At 35.5% G+C, this 21,730-nt stretch overlaps 1 protein-coding gene and 1 long non-coding RNA gene across 2 annotated transcripts in view; one reads left to right on the forward strand and one right to left on the reverse strand.

Moving 5' to 3' along the window:
- Positions 1–145: 145 nt before the first annotated feature.
- The window catches only part of LOC143069346 (propionyl-CoA carboxylase beta chain, mitochondrial-like), a 63,837-nt gene continuing 42,252 nt past the window's right edge, over positions 146–21,730 (forward strand). The window contains exons 1-8 of the mRNA XM_076243932.1: positions 146–401; positions 2,307–2,420; positions 3,127–3,195; positions 3,887–3,943; positions 7,250–7,363; positions 7,800–7,860; positions 9,126–9,175; positions 9,358–9,399. Of these exons, the coding sequence (XP_076100047.1) occupies positions 189–401; positions 2,307–2,420; positions 3,127–3,195; positions 3,887–3,943; positions 7,250–7,363; positions 7,800–7,860; positions 9,126–9,175; positions 9,358–9,399 (720 nt within the window). The 5' untranslated portion in view covers positions 146–188. The remainder of the gene's footprint in view (positions 402–2,306; positions 2,421–3,126; positions 3,196–3,886; positions 3,944–7,249; positions 7,364–7,799; positions 7,861–9,125; positions 9,176–9,357; positions 9,400–21,730) is intronic.
- On the reverse strand, positions 10,383–18,099 carry LOC143069332 (uncharacterized). The gene is made up of 2 exons (XR_012976364.1): positions 17,912–18,099; positions 10,383–17,693 (listed from the first exon to the last, which is right to left on the reverse strand). It is a non-coding gene; the product is annotated as an uncharacterized LOC143069332 (long non-coding RNA).

Below are 21,730 nucleotides of genomic sequence, written 5' to 3' on the forward strand. Positions count from 1 at the left end.
TCAAAATATGATATAAGACTATACATCTTATGTTTCTTTTGCTATTGGAATCTTCTGAAATTGGAAAGGCTTAAAAATCTCTATAACTATAGATACAGGAATAACGAAGCGTCCTCAATCCTCGTGGACGAAAACTAGGACAGTTTGAAATGACCTTCACCGAAGGTTCAAACACCGAACATTGAAAAATGGCTTTTGTAGCAATCCGAAGATTGCAAGGTTTAATCCCGAAGCACTCTGTCAGTCTTCGGTGTCATGCGTCTATTCAAAGGGCATGGTATTCTATAGCAGCAGTGGGATCGTCACAACATACTCTCAGTGTGAAAAATAAGATAGATTCAACAAAAGAAAAGGCTTTACTTGGAGGAGGCCTAAAAAGAATAGAAAAACAGCACCTCAAGGTTACTTTTATTTGAACGCATTTACACATTTAAAAGTTACATTTGCACAAGACACAAAACATGGAGTAAACTGTTCATTTTCTAAATTTAGAGATGTTGTTTGGCTTTATTTTGAACTTGTGAAGTGTATCCTACCGTAGTCTAAAATCGTTCATCTTGTCAGTTCGTTAGGTATTTGTGTTTGAACTTAACACACAGGGAAACTCCGCATTGACGTCACTACGCTACTTCCGGCGTAGAAAAACAATGTAGAATACGTTTTTACTGCACTTTTGAATAAAAAAAAATTTCCGAAGGTACAATGTAAGTTTTCATTGTTGTTCTCAATTATTGCTAAGAAATGCCAAATTTCTAATGCCCGTTTCAATCCTGACTTCCGAATGTCTAAAAACATTCTAGAACTTCATAAAATCCCACTTCCGGCCTCCATTGCTTTGTGTACATTCCATTCAGCGTCATCAATCTTGTGGCAGGCAATACAGGTCAAGCAAATCTTATTTTTAGGAATTTTAAAATGACATGCTCCTTACGTCTTTCACGATTTTCCCGCGAAAAAAAGCCCAACCAAAATGAAAGGAAAACTAATTGAAAAAACGATGCCCATGCCATAATTTTGTACAGGAATATAGAGTAGGTTAATGAAAAATAATTTACATTTATTTTTCATAGAATTTTCTTTTTATTCATTATAAAAAGATCGATATTCTGACCATCATGACTGTAGATAAATATTCATACAGAATTCCATTGATGTCAAAAGGGATGGCAAAAAAAGAGTTTTCCTGTTGAATAAAACCCAAAATTATTGCAAACTATTTTGAAGCAATATACCACAAAGAAATAACGTAATTGCCGTAGACTGGAAAATCCCCTAATTGACAGTAGAACAATTTGATTGGGTGGAACGAATTGACATCACATGATTTTGACACCATTGAAATTTAAATGTAAACAAACAAGGTCAGAAGGTTCAGTATGGGACAGCATCGTACATTTAGTTACTGACAAATAATTATGAGTTACCAAGCTTGACAATGCATGGTAATAAAAAATGAAAGCTAAGTGTACAGAAAAAATAAGAAAAAAATAGCCTTAGGATAACGACTTATCATTACACCTGGATATCTGTCTGTATTATGCATCCCAAGTGCCAAGGTGGGCTATTTTCTTATATCTTTCCAAGTAGTCCAAATTATTATGACGTCTTGGAAGGCTATTTTAAATTTTTGCTTTGACGCTTTCTTGCGACATCAGGCATGTCAGGCGTCAAAGATAATACCCTTTCAAGATGTCATATTAAATTATTTGGACTACTTACCCAGTTGCTATACAGAAAGAAAAAAAACACTGCAAAGGTAGGGACATATTCACTAGCCAAGGGTTACAATCCACTCTCGTAAACCCTTGGCTAGCGAAGATGAGGTGGGGATCAGTCCTCTTGCTTTTTGGGATGCATATATAAATTGCTGCAACCTCGTCAGAATTGGGGTGCAGGTTATATCTGATGCCTCATGAAACAAGCTTTCTTCAACCCTCTCACAAGCACTTGTCTGTAAAAAAAAATTGTCTTCTATACCTTTATAACACAAGGTACTGTACTTGCATTTTAGAAAAATATCTCTCTAAATATGAACCTCCAATATATTTAGATTTCACTGTTGTCAACCCCACTAAAACTGTTATGCCATAAATCAATATAATGGTGTATTACATGCCAACCTTTGTTGTCAGTTCATTTGTAGCAGGCCTCATCAAGTATGTCAACTGTAATTATTTTGTATACCAACAATCAATTAGAAATATAAGTATATTTCAATGAGACAACGCAATGACAAAAAACAAAAAACTTGCACTAGAATTCATTACCATGTAGAGTAAATGGTAATCTTGTGAAATTTATTTCAGGGAAAGTTGACAGCAAGAGAAAGAGTGAAGCTATTGATGGATGCAGGATCTTTCATTGAGTATGATATGTATTTAGAACATGACTGTGCTGACTTTGGTATGCAGAAAGAAAAGGTCAGTTCCTGTTAATAAACTATTGAGTGTTTAGCTTTCAGCTGAAGTGATAAAAATATTTCTAAATCTCCACTATAGACCAAATGACATATAAATTAACAACTATTGGTCACACACAGACTTCAATAATGAGCAAAGGTCCATACTGCATAGTCAGCTATAAAAGGCCCCAAATGACAAAAGTAAAACTAATTCAAATGGGAAAACCAACAACCTGATTTATGTACAAAATAATCGAGGAAAATTTATCAGCAATATAATGTTTCTTAGCTTATTTTGACAAAAATGAACCGAACTGGCTGCTAAAGGCAAATTATTATTTCACTATTTCACCATGTTCACATTAATGATTGAAAAAAAATTTTTTAATTAATGCCCCTTTAACTCATCAGGCAAAAAAACACAAACCGACAACAAGAAAGACAATAAGTACAGATCTGAGAGTACTTGCAGTCCCTGTTCCCTCTGTAAGTTTAAAGGACCCCATCATAAGTTATTTGACAGTTATGAAATATCCATTTAACAGATGGTAGGAATATGTTCCTAATGTGGTAACCACAATCCTGCCCCCTTTGTGAGTTTTAAATCTGAATGGTATTGAAAAATCCAAATTTATTATACTTTTTATAAATGTCTTTTGCGTATATTAGATATTCTCTTTTTATTTCAGTACTGATGTAATTTTAACATGTTTTATTCTATACAGTACCCTGGTGATAGTGTTGTAACAGGAAGAGGAACCATTAATGGAAGACCCTGTTTTGTATTTAGTCAGGTAAAAAATTAGTAAAAACATAATTACCTTTTTGTAATTTGACTGCAAGTTTTCGGGTGGGATATATTTAAAGAGACCACAACCCAAAAACAAAAATAACCAAGACATCTATATCTAATGGTGAATACAGTACAATAATGACAATAGACAAGTGACTTGACCATCATATTCAGAAGCCTATTTTCCCTGACTGTTTTTCTTATTGTAAGGGTGGATCCTGCCATTTTTAAAAGGGGGGTTCCAACTTTATGTCCCCATTCAAATACATTGATCGTCCTTAAAAAAAAGGGGGGTTCCAACCCTTAGAACATTCCCCCTGGATCTACCACTGGCCCTTTAAACTAGTAGAAAAAGATGGGAAACACTTAGGATCAAGTTTGAACAAAAACAAAATACTGTAAATTCAGCAGTTCAGAAATATTTGTATCAACATGATCAAGTCTATGTAAAGTTTTGTGGGAATTGTGCATATCAAAGTTTTAAAAAGTAAAAAAGAAAAAAGAAAGATAAAAACATTAAATTTAATATATTTTCCTGCCCAATCAAACAGCTTTTTACCAGGATAATTTCTTAAAGATAGATATTTGGTAGATAGGATTCAACTTGTATAATGTTCAATATTTCAAGTATACATTTTATATAGATGCTCTATAACTTATTAAATTAAATATATGTCTTTGTATATCAAAAGGATTTTACAGTCTTTGGAGGAAGTTTGTCTGGAGCCCATGCCAAGAAGATTTGTAAAGTGAGTACAGTGATGTTTGGGATAGATGATAATAAAACAAGAAATTAGATTTGTCAGAAACTCTACTTAAACAGATGAGTACAGGCTGTTAATAAACATCCCCAAATGTATTTATGATTTGAACTAAGAAATTTATGTTCAATAGTATGTGATTAAACGAACAGACTAACAGCACTGACACAGTGGTTATTATGCCCAAGCTGTTAGATGGAGGGCATCAAGGTTTACCTTTGTGTGATTGTATGTCCTGAAATTTGTTTCTGTTCTCTAATATTTCTTTTCCTCAGTCAAATGTTAAGGAACTATAATATACACAATGCTTATCACCTTTAGGGCGATCTTTTTTGAGTTGTGTCCCTTTACAAAAAGAAAAATTCTGAATTTGCTCTTTCCACATTTAAACTTTACCTTTCCTTAAGCAGATATTAGGAAACTTATTCACAGTGTTTATTACTACCAAACAATGATCTATTTCTACTTCAGCTGGAAACACTTGCATCATTCTTTATGTGTTTCCATTGATAATTGAAAAAAATGAAGAATTTGCTGTTATATACACTCAAACTTTACTCTGCCTCAACCAAATTTATCAAACTTACACACATTGCTTCTCACCACTAGAATTTGGATGGTATCACTTTCACTGGTCTTGAGTTATGTCCATAATGAATGGAAAAAAAATCTGTGAATTTACCATTTCTGGATCTAATAAAAAAAATAATCAGATATGGCTGCCCACGTGACAACTATCCACAAGGGAGCAAATGATGTAGAAGTTAACAACTATAGGTCACTAATTTTATAATGCACAAATGATTAAAGAAAAAACCTAATATGACATACAGCAACAAAGATAACAACTGAGTGCCTACAGGCTTTTGACTTTACTTTGCCACAACCTAATATTCTGGAACTTATACACAATGCTTTTTATCATCAAAAACAGATGAAGGTAAAAATTGGGTTTGAACTCTTTAACTATTATTGTTTTAGTTACTTGTTATACAACCGCAAAAATTGAAAATTTTTTGGTCGTATATTGGTATCACGTTGGCGTCTTCGTCTGCATCGTCGTCGTCGTCCGAATACTTTTAGTTTTCGCGCTCTAACTTTAGTAAAAGTGAATAGAAATCTATGAAATTTTATCACAAGGTTTATGACCACAAAAGGAAGGTTGGGATTGATTTTGGGAGTTTTGGTCCCAACATTTTAGGAATTAGGGGCCAAAAAGGGCCTAAATAAGCATTTTCTTGGTTTTCGCACTATAACTTTAGTTTAAGTAAATAGAAATCTATGAAATTTTGACACAAGGTTCATAACCACAAAAGGAAGGTTGGGATTGATTTTGGGAGTTTTAGTTCAAACAGTTCAGGAATTTGGGGCCAAAAAAGGGCCCAAATAAGCATTATTCTTGGTTTTCGCACAATAACTTGTGTATAAGTAAATAGAAATCAATGAAATTTAAACACAAGGTTTATGAACACAAAAGGAAGGTTGAGATTGATTTTGGGAGTTGAGGTCTGAACAGTTTAGGAATTAGGGACCAAAAAGGGACCCAAGTAAGCATTATTCTTGGTTTTCGCACCATAACTTTAGTATAAGTAAATAGAAATCTATGAAATTTAAACACAAGGTTTATGACCACGAAAGGAAGGTTGGGTTTGATTTTGGGAGTTTTGGTCCCAACAGTTTAGGAATTAGGGGCCAAAAAGGGGCCCAAGTAAGCATTATTCTTGGTTTTTCGCACAATAACTTTAGTTTTAGGTAAATAGAAATCAATGAAATTTAAACACAAGGTTTATGACCACAAAAGGAAGGTTGATATTGATTTTGGGAGTTGAGGTCTGAACAGTTTAGGAATTAGGGGCCAAAAAAGGGGCCCAAGTAAGCATTATTCTTGGTTTTCGCACCATAACTTTAGTTTAAGTAAATAGAAATCTATGAAATTTAAACACAAGGTTTATGACCACTAAAGAAAGGTTGGGTTTGATTTTGGGAGTTTTGGTCCCAACAGTTTAGGAATAAGGGGCCCAAAGGGTCCAAAATTGAACTTAGTTTGATTTCATCAAAAATTGAATAATTGGGGTTCTTTGATATGCCGAATCTAACTGTGTATGTAGATTCTTAATTTTTTGTCCCGTTTTCAAATTGGTCTACATTAAAGTCCAAAGGGTCCAAAATTAAACTAAGTTTGATTTTAACAAAAATTGAATTCTTGGGCTTTTTTGATATGCTGAATCTAAACATGTACTTAGATTTTTGATTATGGGCCAAGTTTTCAAGTTGGTTCAAATCAGGATCTAAAATTATTATATTAAGTATTGTGCAATAGCAAGAAATTTTCAATTGCACAGTATTCAGCAATAGCAAGAAATCTTCAATTGCACAGTATTGTGCAATAGCAAGAAATTTTCAATTGCACAGTATTGCGCAATAGCAAGAAATCTTCAATTGCACAGTATTGTGCAATAGCAAATATTTTCAATTGCACAGTATTGCACAATAGCAAGAAATATATAATTGCACAATATTGTGCAATAGCAAGAAATTTTCAATTGATTGGAGTTATCTTTCTTTGTCCAGAATAGTAGTTGAATCAACTTAAATCATTGTTTTATACAATATACAATGTATATTCACTTTTACTACCAACTGATAAATTAAAACAATCTTTACCATTCAGTGATAACAAGCACCTTTTGTTACATTTTAATATTTAATGATGTATTTAAATGAGTAGTTATTATTGCAAACTCCATTAGAAATTTGAATTGAGATCAGTTTTGGAAAAAGGGAAAGGGGGATGTGAAAAAAAAATGGGGTGGGGGGTAAATTTTTCTCATTTCAGATTTCATAAATAAGAAGAAAATTTCTTCAAACATTTTTTTTAGAGGATTAATATTCAACAGCATAGTTAATTGCTCAAAGGCAAAAAAAATATTTAAGTTCATTAGACCACATTCATTCTATGTCCGAAACCTATGCTGTGTCAACTATTTAATCAGAATCCAAATTTAGAGCTGAATCCAGCTTGAATGTTGTGTCCATACTTGCCCCAACCGCTCAGGGTTCAACCTCTGCGGTCGTATAAAGCTGCGCCCTGCAGAGCATCTGGTTTTAAATGGAAAATTACTAAATTTGCTGTTTTGTGCACTCAACATACAGAAACAAATGTCAATAGGTCTGATTAGTACATTGACTTTTTACAATAGGTCTGTATCCCATGGACACATTGTTCTATTTATTAAATTATGTAGGAATTCACTGCCTAAGAAAAGTATTACTATTTTTGTTTTTCATCAACAGATCATGGATCAAGCAATGCTAGTTGGTGCCCCTGTGATTGGTCTAAATGATTCTGGAGGAGCTAGAATTCAGGAAGGTGTAGAGTCGCTTGCAGGATATGCTGATATTTTTCAGGTAAAGGTTTCATGTGTATATTTTTTTATATCAAAAAATATCAAGCATATTAAGCATAAGTGATGATATATTGATTGTTGCTTACATCACCTTCAGTGGCAATTATTTGACTCATAATTGGACGACAAATGATGAGTAAAGTACTAGACACAGTAAAACTCATTTAATAAAACCTGTTTGACCTTGAAATAGGTCTGAGCTGCCATTTTGTATCTGGGCATACAATGGAAAGTTTTAAGTTATGCTGAAAACAAGACACCTACACACATTATATTCAGCTTCTTATGACATTGGGTTTAGACAGGATTAACTATACAACAGAAAAAAAAAACCTAGACACTTTACCTCAAATGCCTTATATACAATATAAGTTTGATTAGTTCCGAAGAGTAAACTGTATGATTTAATTTAATAATATGAGTTTTGTCTATTACAGAGAAATGTGAATGCATCAGGAGTAATTCCGCAGTTATCGTTGATTATGGGTCCTTGTGCAGGTAAGGTAGTCAAAAGATGAAGAGTGTGATAGATTTAAATAATTAAGATGAGTACCTTGTCTGTGGTATTGTTGTGATGTCAAATAATTTACCATCTGTGTATTGTTTGATTAAGATGTTTTTCGCTGCATTCATTAAAATATGTAAATAAAAAAGGAATTTGGAACATGCTTGTTGTTTCTTGTTTTTTTGTGAGATTTTTGTCTCATTATACTTTCCTTTTCAACAAAATGGTTTGTTAAGTATTGAAAGTCATAGGTAAAAAATAATAGAATGAGTTTACATTCTGTAAAGCAACTTAGTTTTGCAACTTTCAAGATTAGAAAAATAACAAGAATAGGGGCCTATAAATAGTCGTGAATATGTAAAACTTGTAACTTCCCTATCTGAATATGTTAAGTAAAATTTGAAAAACACAAATTTAGACAATCACTTAGTGGGCTAGAAAGGGTTAAATGCAAAATAAAGTACATGTATCTGCAAAATAAAGTTGGTTTATAGTAGAAACAGTACAACACCTTCATATTTAAGGTGGTACCTAACACTACAGGGAGATAACTCTGTAAAATCATCAAAACGTTTTAATTACATTGTGTTGTTAACGGAATATTAAGCTTCTAAATGATCAAAATAAGTGTTTGTCAAACTGCTATATAACCAGTGTAATTTTTCTGATTAAACGGTTGGTTTTAAATTTTTTGAAATTTTTATATTTTTGTTAAAGAGTGAATACTTTGTCAAAATTTTATGAAAATTACACGAGCCAAATTAATTTTAGTGAAAGTGTTGGGTACCACCTGAATGCAAATATAATGTGCAAAAATGATAGCAATGCGAGTACAGGTATTAAAAAAAAATGTAAAACTGTATACAAGACATGAAGAAATCTTACAGTCATGAAGTATTCTCAAGTTCAATTATCTTTTAAAGCATGTGTATGGTCAGCTATCTAGGATTGATAACATTTTATATTTCTGTATACTAAATCTAACTATACTACAACATGTATATTGTATTTCAAGATGTGATTCCAATGAGACAAATATCTTTCAAAAACCAAATAATGTAGATGAAAGCAGCTATAGGCCTTCTACAATGAGAATATCACATACCATGAAATGACACAACAAACTTTATACAATAAAAAACCAACAGCTTTATTTATGTACATAAACTTAAAACAAATATGACAGCCAGCCCCTTTATTAATTATATGAAACAATTCCTAACTGATATATATTGATATTCTCTTCATTTACTTTCAGGAGGTGCTGTATACTCTCCAGCTCTAACAGATTATGTATTTATGGTCAAGGTTAGCAGAATTTTAAATACTTTTGAATATTAAAAATTTAATTGGAAAAACAGTTATTCAATATTTGTTACTTTCCAAATCAGTCAACAAGACATAATTATTTGTTGATAAAAAAAAGAAGTCAATTATTATATACAAGTATACATTTGTAAATTATATCAGCTGTCTAATGTTTATTTCAGGATACATCCTACTTATTTATAACAGGACCTGATGTTGTCAAGGTAAGTTATAATACTTATTTAGGGCTATTCCATTAAAACGAATGTACCAGAGTTGGACAGCAATTATAAAAAATCCTGTTGGTTGCTGATGTGTTGAAGTGTTTATGGCCAGTGGCCCTTGGTGTTTAGAGAAAATAAGTATTGTTGGTCTTCTTTTTTCTTAACTGTTGGTTTCATTGTGTTATTTTTCGTTACTTATTATTTTTGTTTTAGCAAGGAATTATATAACCGATTGTTTTTTTCTCCTGCTCTTATCGTGATATTTTGGAAAAGATAACTGTTCCCGCAACTTATGCAGCAGTAGGCACAAAGTTGTATTCTACCTATGGTACCAGTTCCGGAAGTGCAAGGTTGCTTCCCCTTAATGACAAGGACATGGGAATGGCAGACCATGTCAAATTCTTTTGAAATTACTATTCAGAGTTTCTAATAAGTGGTGCGACCTTCCACTTTTGCAATCAGACTTTTGTTTTGGTCACTAGCTAGGCCCGATGGACATTCAATTTGAAAGAAAATAAAAATTAACTTTGCCAACCTTTTTAATCATCAGTATGGTCATTTTAAAGCCATATTACTATTGAGATCGTATACCCCTCCAGGGATTTCTCTAGCATTCCACAGGGTCCGGTATTCGACAAATACCCTACATTTTCCCAAATGTTTATTTTGTTCAACCCTAGCTTTATACTGAAAATCGCAAACAAGTAATGTGTAAATATGAGTAAAATCATATCTGACTGACAAAAACAACATTGAAAAACAATGGACTCCATAAACTAAACTGGTCCCCTGCTGTTGTTTGGCTCTTATCTACACAAGCGAAGTATAATCAGCAGGTGGCCAGTTTAGCCATAAACTGGAAATGAAGACTATTACAAGAATAGCCTTTCATTCAGAATAGCTATGCTGAGCCTGACTCAGCTAGTATAACCATGGGATTGTATCGCAATCTCGGCAAATTATAAAGAATAACAACTTGTGAGTGAAGCTTGTAGATTATAATTCCACCAGAAAGAATACAGGAGTTTACAGAGTGTGTAATGTTTGGTAAACTGAAAGAAATAAAAATACAATATTTTACAATATGTACGAAAGAAATATATGAATGTTCAATGCAATAATAATATCAAGTCAAAAACGAAAGTAGAATTCTCAGTTCAATTCATAGAAATAAACAATTACAGTTCGTATTGTTGAATAAACGTGGAATCCAAGTTAACGGAATTAACGGTATATATATTTAACAGTTTATAATTGATTTGAAACGTACTTGACGGTGATTTGTCACAATATCCGCAGGAGCAGTTTTGTCGTGGCATCCATTTGCAATAGACCGGTGAGGAAGAGAAAGTAAGCACTAGTGAAAATACGGAGAAGTTCAAAGTATTTCCGGAAAATACGGATGTCTAAAAATCCAATCAAATAGACTATACAATGAATATAATTGCGGATGTGATCCAGAATACTCCCCGTCTGAAATCTACCTGATATCACTATTATTCCATAAGATATAACACATATGAATGTCACTATATAAATCCAGAGATATATACATATATTTACACAGGAGTGTTCTCTATGAGGAGAATCATGTCCACAATAGGGCGTGTGTAGGTTGTGGCTTTTCCATTAACGATAACTCGCACTTCTGCTTTTCGGACATGTTCGTCTGAACTTTTAAATGAGTTCACTATAATTCCAACGGGCCATTGGGTACGGCAAATGTTTTTGTCCTTAAGAAGAATGACGTCTCCTTCGATGAGATCACGGCGATCTTCGGTCCATTTTCGTCGTTGTTGTAGTAACGGCAGGTATTCCTTCCTCCAACGGGACCAGAAAACACTGGCCAGAGCCTGTACTCGTCTCCATTCGGCAAGACAGAGATCTCGTTTGTCGAATTCCCCAAGATGGTCTGAAGTGAAAACGTAGTCAGTTTTCTGTGTCAATAACATAGCCGGAGTTAATATTAACGGATTCTCTGGATCTGTTGATACCGGTACCAGAGGTCTAGAGTTCACTATTGCTGAAACTTCTGCCATTAGTGTGTTAAGCACGTCATGCGTAAGGCTTCTTCCGGCTGCATTTAGAAGCATAGAATCAAGAATTCTTCTGGTGATACCAATCATTCTTTCCCAGGCTCCACCCATGTGGGACGAATGCGGCGCATTGAAGATCCAAGTTGTACCAGAACTGTACAGAAAGTTCTTGAAGGGTCCATCTTCAACGTTGATTGAATCAATCTTTAAATCGTCGATTGCTCCAATAAAGTTTGTTCCACGGTCAGATCGGAAAATCTTTACTGGGCCTCTTATAGCGGCGAATCTCCTGACGGCGTTTATGAAGGCCGAAGAACTCATTTCCTCGATTAATTCGATGTGAATAGCTCTTGTCACTAAGCATGTGAATAAAATTGCCCAACGTTTGGAGTTGGCGTATCCACCACGTGTTTTACGTGAAACAATTGTCCAGGGTCCAAAGGTGTCTATTCCGACGTTAGTAAACGGAGGTGAAGGTTCAAGACGGTCCTCTGGCAAATCAGACATGATTTGATACTCAGTTTTTCCTCTGAGTTTGCGGCATGTCACACATTTGTGAATAATAGATGAGATTAAGCGTTTTGCTCCTACGATCCAAAATCCTGCGGATCGAATCGCTCCATCTGTGAAATGGCGACCTTGATGTTTTATCTTGTTGTGGTAGTGTCGAACTAATAATGTTGCTACATGATTGCGTCCAGGGACGATCAATGGTTTCTTTTCACGGAGGTTCAAGTCCGATTTTACAATACGGCCTCCAACTCGTAATAGTCCTCGTTCATCCAAAAACGGATTGAGGTTAGCTATCGGGCTCCGCTTATTAATTTGTTCCTGACGTTTTATACAATCTATTTCATCTCCATAAACTTCCTGTTGTGCAGATATTAAGATGAAATTTTCGGCATTTGAAAAACTATCCACAGAAGTCACTGATGATGCCTGTTTTGACCCGTGTAAACGAGAGAAACGTTCCAAAAAGGCTATCGCTCGCACAAGTGATGTCCAGTTGGAGAATCGATTGAATCTATCAGTTCCGATACCTTTATGCTCAGGTGTGGAAAATGTTTTTGCAACATTAACAGTTGCACGGATTTCTCCATCTTCTTCTGGATCTATTAGCTGGTATATATCCTCAGAATTCTTCTGTTCTGAGGAAAGAAGTTGTTTTGGTCCTAATAACCATTCGCTGCTGTGAATTTCATGGGCTTGTACGGACCTTGTTCCCGAGTCTGCGGGATTACGGTGAGTTGGTACATAATTCCATTGACTTGGAGAGCTAAATTTTCTTATTTTCTCCACTCGATTGGCGACATAGATGAAGAACCTTCTTGTCTCGTTACTTATGTAGCCTAGGACTACTTTACTGTCTGTGTAGAATTTTACGGTGTCTATATGTAAATCTAAATTATCCATGATGGTCTGTGTTATCTCGACTGCTAATACTGCAGCAGATAGTTCAAGACGTGGAATAGTATGACCACTTGTTGGTGCAACTTTAGCTTTCCCAAGAATGAAACCTATGTTTGGCTCACCACTACTGTCGGTCGTGCGTAGATATGCAACAGCTGCTATAGCTTTTTCTGATGCATCGGAGAATACATGTAACTCCTTTGCGGCAGTTTTACTGAGATACGGCACATAGGTACGTGGAATGCGCAGTGTTTCGATAGCTATTAAAGTATCTCTCCAAGATTTCCACTCATCGGCTGTCTCATCAGTGAGAGGTTGGTCCCAATCGACGGTTTCTGATACTATTTTCCTCAATAGGAGTTTCCCTTGTATAATCACCGGAGCCAAAAATCCCAGAGGATCGTAGAGACTGTTTATCGTTGATAAAATTCCTCTCCGAGTGATCGGTTTGTTTTCTGATGATAATTGAAATAAGAAGTTATCAGTGTTTACGTCCCAGCTGAGACCAAGACTACGTTGTAGGGGTTTGCTGTCGCATTCTAAGTCTAAATCTTTAAGATTTGAAGCCAAATCACTGGCATGAAAAGCAGACATAACTTCCGCGCAATTAGAGGCAAACTTGTGAAGACGTAAGTTTCCATATTTTGCTAATGCTTGCTGTGTGTCCTTCATGAGCTTAACAGCTTCCTCCTTAGTAGGACATGACGTTAGACCGTCGTCAACATAGAAGTCTCTTGTAACAAAGTTAGTCACATGACTGCCAAACTCTACTTCTGATGCTTGAGCTGCTTTTCTGAGTCCAAGCGTAGCAACAGCAGGTGACGGACTATTCCCGAAAACATGAACTCTCATGCGGTATTCGACAAGGTTCTCCTGTAGGTCATTGTCTTTATGCCATAAAAATCTCAGGTAATTACGGTGGTCTTTTCTGACAACGAAGCAGTGAAACATGTGTTGAACGTCTGCAGTTACTGCGATCATTTCTTTCCTGAAACGCAGCAGTACTCCCAAGAGATCATTGGTCAAGTCTGGACCTGTAAGCAGGACGCTGTTGAGTGAGACTCCGTTACATTTGGCGGAAGAATCAAACACACCTCTTATCTGATCGGGTTTCTTCGGATGATAAACTCCAAATAATGGCAAATACCAGCACTCCTCATGTTTGCGCAATGGTGGAGCGAGCTCTGCATGATTATTGTCTAGGATCTTACTCATAAAGGTAAGAAAGTGTTCCCGCTTAACTGGGTTTCTATTCAAACTGATGTCTAACATATTAGCACGATGAAGAGCTTGTTGTCTGTTGCTGGGCAATGGCTGTCTTGGCACTCGGAACGGCAACGGTGCTACCCAACTTCCTTCCGAGTCTCTTACAAATTCGTTGTCCATCTGCTTCATGAACATTTTATCCTCATATGACTGTCCAGGCTTGTCATCGTCCCTTGTTTTTTCAAAGAGTGGCGATTGTAGGTCTTTCGTTACAGGGTCTGTGTAGTTTTCCCGGATGTCAAACTTGCTTGTGCATGGTTGAAAGGTTGAAGGTTGTCCTGTAGGCAAAATGTTGGTTATTTTGACATTTAACTCAAGAGGAACATGCTGCTTGTTAATGCAGGTCTCTCCTATCACTACCCAACCAAGTTTCAATTGTTGTGCATATGGAGTTCTGGGTGGTCCTATGCGCTGATCGAGGACATGGTGTGCCTCTATAAGGTCTCTGCCAATTAAGAGAAGAATTTGGCAATTTTCCTCTATTTGTGGAATGCTACCTCTAAGTTCTTTTAAATGAGGGTGATGCATTGTTACTTCAGGAGTAGGTATTTCGTCCCTATTATTGGGAATATGATCACATTCAATCAGTACAGGAAGGTCAAACTTGTCATTACCATTGATTGATTCCATGACGAAACCTCTTCCTCTTTTGCCGGAAGTGACTACTTTGCCGGAGCATGTTGATAAAGTATAGTTTTCCGGTTTATCTTTGACGTCGAAAAGATTAAAGAATTCGGGCGATGCTAGTGACCGGTTGCTTTGGTCATCAATGATGGCGTACATGCGAATAACTTTGTACTGGTTATCTTTGTGATAAACATTTACAGGAAGTATTTTAGCACAAGATTTCCCACTATATGTATCTTTGCAGATCTCAGTACAGGTAGAGTTAACTGAGGTTGCCTTAGTTTCAGCCGATTCTATAGGCTCCCCGCCGTAGGCTTGCTTAGGCGAGCTAGACTGTGAACTTGCTGGTTGCTGTGGTCTAGTGATGTGAAGTGCGGTAGTGTGTTGTTTACTTCCACAATCTTTACAACTTATGCTTGCATTGCAATCCCGGCTTCTATGTGTGGTAGAATCACAACACTTGTAACATACATTGTTTTCTTTTAAAAGACCTTTGCGCTCCTCTATTGACTTGGCTCGGAACGCTCGACATTCATTTAAGGAATGCTTTGTATTGTGCAGAATACAAAGACCTTGTTTGCTGGCGTCTCCAGATTGCTGCCCAACTGCTGTTTTATGAGCACCAACTTTAGTCCTAGGGTAAGGCGTAGACCTTGGCGCAGCACCTTTTGTATTTGGTGTAGCTTTTGACCCAAAGATGAACCCAGGATCGTTCTTTGTTTTGCTTATTTCCCTGATGTAGGCAGAGAATTCTGTGAAAGGTGGAAAGGCAACGTCATATTTGGCCTTGTATCTTGTAGCCCTTGTGGTCCACTTTTCTTGGAGTCCGTACGGTAATTTTTCAACAATAGGATTTATCCCGGACGAGGAGTCAAAATATGCTAGCAAACATCCCAGCTTGGGATTTTCCTTGTGATATTCTATTTCTGATAGAATGTCAGACAGTTCGTAGAGACGTGCGTTGTCCTTATTCGTTAAGGTAGGGAATTTTGCAAGTTTACTCTTGAGAGAGGCTTCCAACATTTCTGGAGCGCCATACCGCTCGTCAAGCCTCTTCCATAATCTCTGTATACCTATGGTAGGATTATTAGCGTTCGACGCTCTTATGCTAATGGCGTGTTTAGCAGACTCTGGACCGAGCCACTTGATCAGTAAATCGATCTGTTCTGAGTCAGAGACTTGTAACTCATCAGTCACGTTCTTGAAGCTTGCTTTCCAAGTATGAAAGGACTCTGCCCGATCGTTAAAGCTTGTTAATCGGGAGAAAAGCAAGTCCTTGCGTAAAAGGAATCTAGTTATCTCTGATGTAAGGTTGATTTGTTGCTGGTTTGCAACAGGGATCTCTTCTATTACGCCTTGTTTTTGGTGTGAAACAGGGATCTCTTCTATAAAGTCTTGTTTTATGCGTAAGACAGGGATCGCTTCTTTAACACCCTGTTTTTGATGTTCAGTAGGGCTCTCATCTGAAAGGCCTAGTTTTTGTATGCCGGTTACTAATCCCAGATCTGGGATAAAGGTAACTTCAGGTGACTTATAATTGGAATGCAAGACAGCAGATGTCTGTGACAGCAAGTTCTGTGCCACGGATGGCACGAACGCTGGTGCGTCGTGACTCAGCTCGATCTTAACAGGAATTTGTTTTTTCCTTTGAGGTTCTGTTACTTCCTTTACAACAGTTGATACAGGAAGTTTATTGACGAAATCTTGCACGCGCTGGAGCGGGTCTTCCTTTTCGTCAGGGAGATCGCTATACGCTTGGCTATCATCGTATTCCAGGATACGAGCCTCGGCTTCTGCGGCTGCAGCTTCTCTCTGTGCTTCAAGAAGGTTAAATTTGGCTTTAAGTTGGGCCTTTTCTCGGCTTACTCGTGCGGCTTCTTGTTGCATTTGAGCCTTCCTGCGCATAGCCTCTTGTTCTAACTGAACTGTTCTCTGTGCGGCCTCCTGAGCGACTTCTTGTTCCATTTTTGCCTTTTTGTGTGCTGCTTCCTGTTCCATTTCAATTTGTCTGAACAGGGCTTGTTCCTCTAACATTGCTTCCTGTTGTAGGATAATGGCATGTTTTTCTACAAAGGCTATTTTAGACTTGGCAGCCTCTGCCTTGGCACGCTTTCTCCGTGCTAGGCTTGACATGTCTGACACGTTAGAGCTACCACTGCGTGAGGTTTTCTTACCTTTTGAGGTCTTTGTTTTAGTGGATTTGGCCTTTGTTAGGGCGAGGCGATGCTCGTGTAGTTTTTCCATAACAAGTTCAACTTTGGACAGACGTAAATCCAAAGAGAGTTTACATGCATCAATTTCTTTTTGACTCTCCAATGTTCTGGTCCTTTTCAGAAATTCTTGGTATTCATCTGTGAGCCTACGATAATTATTGCAGGCTTTAACAAGTTTGTCCTGGACTGTTAGGAGTTGCTGGAGATCGTTAGGGGGCGCTGTTACTTCCAATAACTGGGATTCAATGTCTGCCCAGAGAGCCTCTAGTTCCTGACAGAACTTGTCACGTTTTTCGGTGAAAGCTCCTTGTCCTTTTTCCGTGAGGTCACGAACTCGCCTAGCCTCGGGATTTTCATCTGACTGGATTGTATTAGATGGATTTTGTAATAGTTCTAAATCTGGAACCTTTCCCTCTGGGGTCTGTATCTCTTCTTGTTGTTCCTCATGACTGGGATCCATGTTGACTCAACGTTGTTAGTTTGCTGTCGAGTATACACAAGCTATGTAGTCCACTGTCAGTGTAAAGGTATGTAAGTTGCTACGTTGTCGTTCCTTGTCTGGATATGTAAAGACAGGTTGTCGTCAATTTACTATGCTGAGCCTGACTCAGCTAGTATAACCATGGGATTGTATCGCAATCTCGGCAAATTATAAAGAATAACAACTTGTGAGTGAAGCTTGTAGATTATAATTCCACCAGAAAGAATACAGGAGTTTACAGAGTGTGTAATGTTTGGTAAACTGAAAGAAATAAAAATACAATATTTTACAATATGTACGAAAGAAATATATGAATGTTCAATGCAATAATAATATCAAGTCAAAAACGAAAGTAGAATTCTCAGTTCAATTCATAGAAATAAACAATTACAGTTCGTATTGTTGAATAAACGTGGAATCCAAGTTAACGGAATTAACGGTATATATATTTAACAGTTTATAATTGATTTGAAACGTACTTGACGGTGATTTGTCACAATATCCGCAGGAGCAGTTTTGTCGTGGCATCCATTTGCAATAGACCGGTGAGGAAGAGAAAGTAAGCACTAGTGAAAATACGGAGAAGTTCAAAGTATTTCCGGAAAATACGGATGTCTAAAAATCCAATCAAATAGACTATACAATGAATATAATTGCGGATGTGATCCAGAATAATAGCCTTCAATATCAATCAACAAATTTTACCACACACGTAAGGTCACACGTTATGAATTAGTTGTCGTTAAATGTTGTTTATGTTTACAAAACTCCAGGAGATTCGGATATTTATAGATAAAAGTTACCCGTGTACCAATATGCATGATTAATGACCAGGCAAAATGTAATTTCTTAACTAGAGAGGACATTTCCAATACTCTACGGAATTGAAAGGTATTTAATAGGTTTGGATTGTCCCAACCAATCAACAAACTTTAATTATTCACGTCTCAGTAATATCTTCCAATCAGGTAGTAAGAAGCATTCAGCCCTCAGACTGTCCATTGTTCAATTCTTAATAACGTCACCCAGGAGACGTTAATTATAATTATAGGCAGGTGACAAAATACATCTATGATGATGAAATATAAACACTAGAATTGAAGGGATATACCACTCTCCGGCACAGGAGTCTCTCCTGTACCAGGAAGAAGAAGAAGACCAAAAGATATATGGAAAGAAAGAAAAAGCATGAAATATTTTTTACAGAAACTCAAAATAACTTTTTGTTAACAAATTTTCATTTCAAAATCCAATAAAATGCGACAGTAATTTTAATATTAATAAATGTTGATATAACATGCAGATATTTTATAGAGTATACATATTACTACAATTCCAAGAGCTAATTCCTTCTCAATTTTGAAGAGCAAGTAATTGGAAGTTTCTTACTTTATTTTCACAGAGGAACTAATATAATAGTGCAACTAGATATGAACAGCTTTGACTTTGAACTACATGTATAACATTAATTGTATACTCGGGTATGAATTGAACAATATAAAAAAGAGATACAAATAGCCCTTTATATCATAGTAAAAACCAAACATTGTAGTGCGACTAGTGCCTATAGCTTGAGTGAGCACTTCTCTTCCAAATCTCACCACTTCTCCCCATCACTTTCAAAAAGAGAAGTCACTTCTCCCTATGATTCTGAAGTAGTGTGAGCTCAACAACTTCCTGTTTACTGAACACTTACATCATTTTAAAATAACCATTTAAATATTCCAAATGGATATTTGGGCTATTGTATCATCAGTGAGCAGTAGCTCGCAGATGATATTGTTGATTCTTCCAATCCTTTGTCCATCATCATAAACTTTTTTCAAACATCTCTGAGCCAACAAAGCCAATTGGAAGCAAACATGGCCAACATATATCAAGTTAACAAAACAATCCATTTGCAGTTATATAGACCACAGTTCTAATTTTCTAATTTTCATCAGTGATTTTTATAAGATTTGAAATATTTCAAACCCTGGTAACCAAATTAAATTTTTCATATTTAAGATTTAAAGTTTGATCTCATTTCTTCCCTCCCCCTTCCTTCCCCCTCATTCCAAGGTTCCCTTAACCCGGTCCACCCCCTCTAAATTGTCCAGCAACTATAATGTTTAAAGTAACAATTCCTTTGGTTGTGATAAATTACAATAAAATAAGTTGGATATATTCCAGTTGGTTTTTGTTTTATATGAAACGACTTCCTGTTGGTTGGTGTTAAGATACACAGTACTTTCCTCTTGGTACTTAAAAATTGCCTTCCGACCCTAGTACCTCCTTTTTGATGGAATAGCCCTTACCTGTAGAGTCAAGATTTATATCTTTTAAACTGAAATTGCATTGAGATTGTCTCTATTTTACTGCAGTACGTTGCAAATTATTCTTCTTTTCTTGTGAATATGTGTCTAAAATTGCATGAACTGAAAATATGTGAAACGTTATTGACTACTTTGGCATCTAAATAGTACTGATTCAAATGGAACTCATTACAACACTTTGATGGGAACGCAACAATAGATCTCATGTGCTTAAGATTTGAATAAAATGTGAATAAGCTACATTTGTAAGAATTTATTTTTTCATTTTAATTTGACATATTTTTTTTTAAGTTGAAGACCTTTTTTACCATCACTAGATGTTGAATTTTATGCATAATATTTGTCAACAAAATCTGATGACAAGATGCAATTAATGACTTAGAATGAATATTCTTATACTGTTTGCTTTTTTAAAATCTTTGACAAGATGATTTTAAACTCCTGTTACCTAAGTATTATTTCTTGTTTCCATGTCTTTTCTAATGATATGTCACACAATTGCATCAGATAGAAATCGACCTTATACATGTACATGGAAAAGACTTTGATTGATTATGTGGCATTAAAATACGAAATCAATGATGACTGTTGGTCCATTTAGTAGGGTCATGAAGTAAACTCATATTTCAAACAGTAACATAATGACAATGACTGGGTTTAGAGATTATTTCTAACCCAAAGTAAGTTAACAGATGTATTAATATTCATTTGCAAAAGGTCAATTTCTATCCGACGCAGCTCATATTTTGATTATTAACACTTCACATTTTGATACCTGATGTTCAATATTCCAACACTGTTGAAGAGAAATAATTTTTTGAAATATGCATTTGGTGTTTCAAATTGATTACAGTATCTTGTTATTTGTATATTCACTAGCTTATAGAACAAAAAATTCTATAATATTCCATTGTGTTTATACATGTTTATTGATAGCTATTGCAGAAATGTTTTTGTAAAGGATTTAAAAAAAAATACATTAGACAATATTTTATAAATTTTATTTGAAAAAAATGAAGAGTTATCTCCCATAGACTATGAAAATTAAAAAAGTTGTAAATATGAAAATTATTACCAAAAAATTTACACATGATTTCCTTGTAATCAATTAAAACATTAAGCCTTATGATAATTTATCATTTTTGTTGTAATTATACTCCACCTTGGTTGGATTCATGTAGACAAAGTTGATCTTTATCAGTTTTATCAGTGCAATGTAATGTTTTGCCTTTTTTGGTTCTGATGTTCACCTCAAAGGTTTTATGTGTATTATTTCCAAAGATTTTTACATTCTAAACTGTTATTTCCTGTCATGTTATCTTCTCTTACATTTATCTTGATGTACTAGTCGTTAACTTTGCTGTAAATGTTGATATAGTTTCTGTATTAAACATTGAGAATGTCAACTTATGACAGCATTAGTTCGATTTTTTTACTTGTTATAATAAATTATTCTAATATGACAATGCATATATTATCAACTAGTATAATCACAGTATATCCACTTGTAGGGCAAACGCATTTTAAAATACACAAAATTGTCTGTTCAGTGTTACACTCACATTATTTATACCACCAAGTACACTCAATATTTGACAGTAAAACCAATGTTTTACATAGGTCAAGCTTCAAATACAGTATGGGTATTTCTATTTCACTCCTAAATAAACAAATAAGTCAATTTCAGTTATTTCTGTGAAATATTTTCATGATACAAAATTTCAGCGAACTATGTTATTGTCTAGCAAGTAAACAAGGTGACATCATATGTATGCTTCCAGCCTCAAATGTAAACACCCAGTGATTCCAGACTTCTTATATGCCTCAGAATGTGTTAAGATTTAAATTATTTTTCTATTTTTAGTATTGAATAATATTTTATGATTAGTATAGGGGAAAAAAGGAACATCCAAAAAAACTGTATCCTTAATCCAGGGCTGTCATGAAGTATTTTTTGATTGGTTGGTATTACCAAGTTACTGT

This window comes from Mytilus galloprovincialis, chromosome 3 (assembly GCF_965363235.1).
Source record: "Mytilus galloprovincialis chromosome 3, xbMytGall1.hap1.1, whole genome shotgun sequence".
NCBI lineage: Eukaryota > Metazoa > Mollusca > Bivalvia > Mytilida > Mytilidae > Mytilus > Mytilus galloprovincialis.